The following is a 7575-nucleotide window of genomic DNA, read 5'->3' on the forward strand; positions in this document are numbered from 1 at the left end:
ACACACACACACACACATATGCATAATATATATATATATATATATATATTCTTTTTTTTTTGAGAGGTTTTTGCTATAGGGTGCATGTGCTTGCCAGAAAGACAGAGACAGACAGAAAGCGAGAAATCACTCCCCCCAGGGGGGATGGCCATGCCACAATCCCTTCTCCTCCATTCTCCTCTAGGGATCTTGGGCACGCACGCACACATGCCCAGCATGAGTTTAAGCTGCCGGATCTGGGACACAAACCACATTTGACTACATGGGAGTCCAGCAATGTAGCCATTACGCCATCTGCCGGTCCCATCCCAACATAATTATTAATATGCTTGGATTAAGGTCTACATTTTTATAATTTGTTTTCTGTTTTTTCTCTGTTTCTTATTTTTCCATTTCCTCTTTTCTGCCATTTCTTGGGTTATGTGAACTTTTTTCTAGTATTTCAAGAAAATGTAATGGCTGATGAGATGAGGTATTTTTGTTTTAGCAGGCAATCAAACTAGTTAGGCTCAGACTGAGCATGCTCACCCATCTTGTGTAGGCTGTGATTCTAGTGCCAGTTCACTTTTCAAAGGCTTTTTGGTGCAGTGAGATCTGTCTTGTGCATGTCACCAAATGGCCAGCCTGCAATCAGGAGTAAGCAATGGTCTGTTTCAAAGTCTTTCTTTTTTTTTAAAGAATTATTTTATTTAACTTCATTCATTTTTTTTTGACCAGAAAGGGACAAAGTGAGAGAGAGGGAAAATGAGAAAGCAAGCTGCCGGGTCTGGGACTCAAATTGCAGTCAAACACATGGGAGTCCAGCTCCCTTAACCGCCACGCCACCTGCTGGCCCCACTCTGGCTTAGTTTCATAGCTAAAATCAGAGGGGAAACAAGGAGGAGTGTGTTCACTTCACTTTTCCTGCACTGGAACCCCTCATGTTATGTTAGAACATTTTCAAAATCTTAAATCAGGGCTTTGGTTCTTTGATTCAGACAGAGTTTCCAGTCTTCATATTTTAAAATCTTGTGTCAAATACTAATTTTATTGAATTTTTAAAAATCCTAAACAAGATGATCTGAAAGAGAAATTGAGTTATTGCTCTTGGCATTCTGATGTGTAATCATCTTCCCAATGAACTTTACATGCCCCTAAATCACATTTTAATGAGGACTTGTTTAATCTAATGTGAACTAAAAGGGAATATCCAGAGATATGAGTTGGCTAAAAGAAATTAAAAGTGTTTCCAATGTAAAGAGAATGTTCTTTCTTTTTCTTTAGGCCAGAAGGCGTACTTGTGTGTGAGAGGAGAAGGAGCGAGAACTGCCAGTGGGGCAAGCCGCACTGTCATCCTCCTTCCTTCAATTCTCCCTCCATCATAATCCTGTGTATGTGTGTGCTGAAGAGTATTTCTCAAGCTGATGGGGTCAGGATTCTAATCCTGGCTGGCCATGTGGGATCTAGCTTCCTCTCCACAGCGCCTGACTGCCATGCTACATGGCCAGCTCAAACAGAAAGTTGGTGTGTCTCTCCACTGCTGGGTGGGTAGTAGAGGAAAGCCCCTCCTACGACATCACCGTGGAGCACCCATCACCTGGAAAGAGCACACGGAACCACTACTGTTCAGTGACCTTCCTCTGTGCAATGTTGAGCTGCAGGAGGCCCGCACTATAGCCATTTTATTCACTTCTTAGTCTCCAGGGCCTTACACTGTGTCTGGCAAATAGCTGGCACTCAATAGAAATTTGATGACAGGGTGATTGAATGGATGTTCCTGGGGGGGATTTCAAATTGTACGTACTTTATTACTTTTTTGTTTGTTTGTTTTCCTCACCAGACTATAAACTCCATCGGGGCAAAGAACCACATCTTACGGTGGGCTCACTGTTGTACTCTGCATCATGCCTAGTATACGGTAGGCCCATGATCCATAGTTACTGACTGGAAGGATTTCCGTCTGCTTCTCCAATCGTCTAATGGTGCGGGTACCATTCTCAGTGTTTCGTGTCTTGTGGTAGTTGCTGTTGAAAGCAGAGACAAAAAGTGTTGGGACCAGCAGTTAGCATAATGGCTATGTCGCTGGACTCCCACGTAGTTGACCGAGGTTCGCGTCCTAGACCCAGAGGCTTAAACTCACACCGGGCACATATGCGTGCATGCCCAAGATCCCGAGAGGAGAATGGAGGAGAAGGGATTGCGGTGTGGCCATCCCCCCTGGGGGGTGATTTCTTGCTTTCTGTCTCTCTGTCTCTCTCTGTCTGTCTGGCGAGCGCATACCCCCTATAGCAAAAACCTCTCCAAAATAATAAAAAAAAGAAAGTGGAGACAAAAAGTGTCATGGGAAGAAGTCTGTGATTAAAAAAAAAATCAAACTTCCCTGAGAAGAAGAGCCTTACAGTCATCAACAGTCAGGGCACCCTGGAAATCAGAGCAAAACCACTTTGAAAAATTCTAAAGGGCTGACAGAGTGAGGCACTTCGGATAGGGCGGAGAGAAAACAGTTCAGAAGATTGATCTTCAAAGAGAATGCTCATGGAAAACTAGCAGAGGGCCTCGAGAATTGGCCCCAAATCAGCCTTTCCAGGTCCACAAGCAAACAAGGCTTCTGAGGGATGTGCAGAGATCTAAGAGGGAGGGAAGGACAGAAGAACATCTTTGCATTGGGCTCCTCTGCTACTGGGACTCACTTGGCAGGGCTTCTGAGCTTCCTGCTTCATTGCAATGATAGTCACCCTATGAAAAACTTAAAAAATAAAAACAAAAAGTGTTGGGACCAGCAGTTAGCATAATGGCTATGTCGCTGGACTCCCACGTAGTTGACCGAGGTTCGCGTCCTAGACCCAGAGGCTTAAACTCACACCGGGCACATATGCGTGCATGCCCAAGATCCCGAGAGGAGAATGGAGGAGAAGGGATTGCGGTGTGGCCATCCCCCCTGGGGGGTGATTTCTTGCTTTCTGTCTCTCTGTCTCTCTCTGTCTGTCTGGCGAGCGCATACCCCCTATAGCAAAAACCTCTCCAAAATAATAAAAAAAAGAAAGTGGAGACAAAAAGTGTCATGGGAAGAAGTCTGTGATTAAAAAAAAAAAATCAAACTTCCCTGAGAAGAAGAGCCTTACAGTCATCAACAGTCAGGGCACCCTGGAAATCAGAGCAAAACCACTTTGAAAAATTCTAAAGGGCTGACAGAGTGAGGCACTTCGGATAGGGCGGAGAGAAAACAGTTCAGAAGATTGATCTTCAAAGAGAATGCTCATGGAAAACTAGCAGAGGGCCTCGAGAATTGGCCCCAAATCAGCCTTTCCAGGTCCACAAGCAAACAAGGCTTCTGAGGGATGTGCAGAGATCTAAGAGGGAGGGAAGGACAGAAGAACATCTTTGCATTGGGCTCCTCTGCTACTGGGACTCACTTGGCAGGGCTTCTGAGCTTCCTGCTTCATTAGAGCCTGGCTCTGAGCTGTTTCATCTCCTCCAACTCCCCTGAGCATGAGGCACACTTCCCTCAGGCTCTGTTTCGAATTGAAGAAGAAAGTAACCCATCTGCAGTTTATGTGCAGTGGAGGGCTGAGGTTTCTGGCTCAGTGTTAGCTATTTCTTTGCACTGTTAGTTTTGTGTTCTTTTGAGGCTTCTTTAATTTTGGACTGCAGTGACCTAGAGAGGGATTGCTCAGTCATAAATGTTTATTATAAGTTTTTAGTGGAAGTAAAGAGGCAGTATCGCAAAATGGTTCATACAATGGCTTTAGGTTGTATTAGTCAAGATAAATGAGGTTATGTTGCAATAACAAATGACACCCAAATCTCAGGGGTTTATATTTTGTTCTTTTCTTTTCCTTTCATTCATTGTCAGAAGCTATGAATGAAAGAGGCTGTCTCTCTCACTAGAGAGACACAGACACAGAGAGAGAACAAACCCCTCCAATGGGACATGATCATGCCACACGCAATCCCTTCTCCATTCTGTCGGGATTTGGGTCATGTACAAATACACACTTGGTGTGTTAGCCACTAGAGCCAGGAGTCAAACTGCAGTCAGTCATGTTGATCCAATTCCCTTAACCGCTAGGCTATAGGACCGGCTCCCAGGGGTTGTTTTCTTAACTATCTGAGTCTGCTTGGACTGCTATAATTAGCTACCACAGACTGGGAAGCTCACACACTAGCAATTTTTTTCTCATAGTTTTGGAGGCTGAGAGTCCAAGATCAATGTGCTGGTGATTCAATGTGCAGCCTGAAAAACATGCCAGGTGCATGTGTGTGTGAGCCTAAAATTCCAAAGGGTGTAAGAAATGGAGAAGAGATTGTGGCACGACAGTCCCACATGAGGGGTGCATTTTTGTTTGCCATTTCTCTCTGTCTCTCTCTGGCAAGTGTACATGCACTCGATAAGTTAAAAAAAATCATGCTATTTTTGTTTTATTGTTGTTCTTTTAAGTCCACAAATCATAGACTTTGAGAACTGGCAGGAATTGTGGAGCTAACCTGGACTAATTATTCCCAAATTGTGTTCCACAAAACTTATGTTCCTAAATGTTCTTAAGTGAGCCTTGGAAAAAGTGATTCTTGGGTCAGCTGGAGAAGTAGTAGTTAAAGTGGCTGGATCTCACATGGCTGACCTTACTGTTCAAGTCCCAGGCCTAGCAGCTTGAAAAACATGTTGAGTGCACTTGCATGTGTGCCTAAAATCCCAAGAGGAGAGTGGAGGAAAAGAGACTGTTGCATTGCCATTCCCCCTGAAGGGCAATTTCTCACCTTCCCTCTCTCTCTGTCTCTGGTGAGTACACGTGCCCTGCAGCAAAAAAAGAAAAAAAAAATGAAAAAAAGAAAGAAAAAAGTGATTCTATGATCAAGTAAGTTTGATCAAAAGAGCATATGCTATCTTCCTTTTAGAGAATCAAAGGTGCTTTATTTTATTAAATTCTTTAATTTTACTTATTATTATTATTTAATTTGACCAGAGAAAGGGAAAAGTGAAAAAGTAAGCCTCCAGGTCTGGGACTTGAACCATGATTGCCCATGTGGGAGTCCAGAGCCTCGATGCACCACCTGGTGGCTCCTCAAATGTACTTTAATATAATGAAATTTGAGGGACCAGCAGTTGGCGTAATGGCTATGTCACTAGACTCCCATGTGGTTGACCACAATTAGAGTCTTGGACCCAGTGGCTTAAACTCATGCCAGGCGCGCGTGTGTGTGCATACCCAAGATCCCGAGAAAAGAATGGAGAAGGGAATGCGGTGTGACCATCCCCGCCAGGGGATGATTTCTCGCTTTCTGTTTCTCTGGCGAGTGCACATGCCCTATAGCAAAAACCTCTCAAAAAAAATAAAAAAGAAATTTGAGACACTGATTAGAGTTTGAGGTGGAAATATCAAGTATATGGTACATGGGTTTGGATTTTAGGGAAAAGGTTGATGTTAGACACATTGGTTTGGGAATTAACATATTTAAAACTATGGGAGCAGGTAAGATTACTAGGGAGAACGTTTAGAAGTAAGAGCATCTTGGCTCAGCTTCTGTGGAATAGTGGTAACACAAGTGTCCTGCAAGTGGAAGCCATGTGGCTGACCACGGGTTTGGGTCCCCTGGTAGGCTTGGAAACACACTGAGCTCATGTGGGTGCCCAGGATCCTGAAGAGCTGATGGACCTGGGGAGGCAAATGTGGCAGGTGAGAATCTGTTAAAGGTACTTATTTCCCTCTCTCATACGCCCTCTCCCTTGTGTGTGCATGTGCTATCATTAAAAAAAGAGAGAGACAGATGACCAGCTACATGGAGCAGATCTAATCTACCGCTCAATAGAAGCTAGATCCCACATGGTGATCCTGGTTTGAATCCCTGACCTGACAGTCTGAAACATACAGGGCCCACGAGCACCCAGGAGCCAGTGGACTGAAGAGCTGGAGCAAGGGAATCATGGCATGACCAGACCTTGTGGAGGGTACTTCCCCCTCTCTCTCATGTGCTCTATCATAAATAGAGAGAGAAAAAAAAAAGAATTAAAAAAAAAGAAATGAGTGTCTTTCTGTGCCATCCAGAAAGGGATCTCAGGTGGGAATCCAGTGGTTACAGCTTCCTTAATCACCAGGCCATAGGGCCAGCCCTAGAATTTTTTTTTGAAAACTGCCAGAGTGCACATGTGCCAGATAGTGAGAACACAAGAAAGCATCCTCCAGGGCCGGCAGGTGGCATGGTGGTTAAGGCACTGGACTCCCACATGGTCAACTACAGTCTAGTCCTGAACCTGGCAGCTTGCTTTTTCACTTTCCCTTTCTCTCTCTGTTGAAGTAAAATAATAGTAATAAATAAAATTAAAATAAATTATCCTTAAAAAAAGAGAGAACCCTTCATGGGGCATGGTCATGCTGCAATCTATCACCTCTTCTCCATTTCTCCTTCTTTTGGGACTTTGGGCACGATCCCTGCTGCCCCCTCCAATTTTTTAAACCTTTATTTTAGTTAAAAAATTTTAAGTTGCCAGAGGGCACATGTATTCACTATACAGAAAGAGGGAGGAGGAGAAAGCACCCTCTAATAGGGCATGGTCACACAATCCCTTCTCCATTTTTCCACCCTGTCGAGATCTTGGGCACACACATACCTGTGCTTGGCATGCTTTTCAAGCTACTGGGGGGCCAGGATTCGAACCATGGTTGGCCATGTGGGAACTGTTTCCCTGAGCTACAAAGGTGCAAGGCTGGTCCTCTGTAGAATTTTCAAAGTTTGTTTATTTCTTCCATGAGAGGGAGAGACAGAGCGGGCGTGCACACCCAATAAGGTCTTGAAATTGCTATTTACTCTGATCATGGGCGAATGAGTGTCCACCACACTCAGGGAAGTCTCCAGCTTGGGCTGGGAACCTTCATGTGAGAGTTGCCTTGAAGAGCATTGTTTTCCTGCTGCACCACCATGTGGCCCTGTTCTGTATTATCTGACCCCACGGTCCATCCCATCCTGAAACTCTCTTCTAGCTTAGCTTGTTCAGGGAGATAATCTTTGTCCTCCTCCTACTTCTCTAATCATGCTTTTCCTGTGGCCTTTGCCTGTCTTCCAAAGGTCAACATTTGGCGAGAACTGAGGGAATGGAACTTCCTGGGCCAGCTATGTCAACTTCTGGCTATCCCACCCAGGCAGCCTTACCCACTTACCTCACTCCCACGGACGTCAGGAGGAATCTTGAGGTTTTGATTAATATCTAAGTCCAAGCTCTTTTCTAGGCTTGAGTCCTGTATTGAAAAAATATGTTGTTTCTGATTTTTGAATTTTAACATCAACATTTGAATATTATATACTTCTTTCTTGTTTTTGAGAGATTTTTGCTATAGAGTACATGCACTTGCCAGAGACACAGAGAGACAGAAAAAGTGAGACCCCCCCCCTCTGGGGGAGATGGCCACACTACAATATTCTTCTCTTGGGATTTTGGGCACACACGCACACGAGCCTGGTGTGATTTTGAAGTCATCAGATCCAGGACTTGAACTGTGGTTGGCCATGTGGTCAAGGGGGCTATTAAAGAGGCTTCGCCTGGAGTCCAGTGCTTTAACCACCATACCATCTACTGGCCCCCAGCTGAAGCCTCTTTAATAACTC

At 44.5% G+C, this 7575-nt stretch overlaps 1 protein-coding gene and 1 long non-coding RNA gene across 3 annotated transcripts in view; one reads left to right on the forward strand and one right to left on the reverse strand.

The window, feature by feature from the left end:
- Positions 1 to 1875: 1875 nt before the first annotated feature.
- Positions 1876 to 7575, reverse strand: part of LOC102469525 (uncharacterized) — a 15238-nt gene continuing 9538 nt past the window's right edge. The window contains exons 2-3 of the long non-coding RNA XR_334255.3: positions 7131 to 7208; positions 1876 to 2003 (exon numbers count right to left, since the gene is read on the reverse strand). This is a non-coding gene — a long non-coding RNA (uncharacterized LOC102469525). The remainder of the gene's footprint in view (positions 2004 to 7130; positions 7209 to 7575) is intronic.
- Positions 1896 to 7575, forward strand: part of TNFRSF17 (TNF receptor superfamily member 17) — a 12514-nt gene continuing 6834 nt past the window's right edge. The window contains exons 1-2 of one of the 2 annotated variants that reach the window (XM_006146535.2): positions 1901 to 1961; positions 5575 to 5651. In XM_006146535.2, the coding sequence (XP_006146597.1) occupies positions 5625 to 5651 (27 nt within the window). In that variant the 5' untranslated portion in view covers positions 1901 to 1961; positions 5575 to 5624. Of the gene's footprint in view, positions 1962 to 5574; positions 5652 to 7575 lie in introns of both variants that reach the window. The other variant, XM_006146537.2, reaches the window with a different exon arrangement.

This window comes from Tupaia chinensis, unplaced genomic scaffold (genome assembly GCF_000334495.1).
Source record: "Tupaia chinensis unplaced genomic scaffold, TupChi_1.0 Scaffold000182_1, whole genome shotgun sequence".
Taxonomy (NCBI): Eukaryota; Metazoa; Chordata; class Mammalia; order Scandentia; family Tupaiidae; genus Tupaia; species Tupaia belangeri.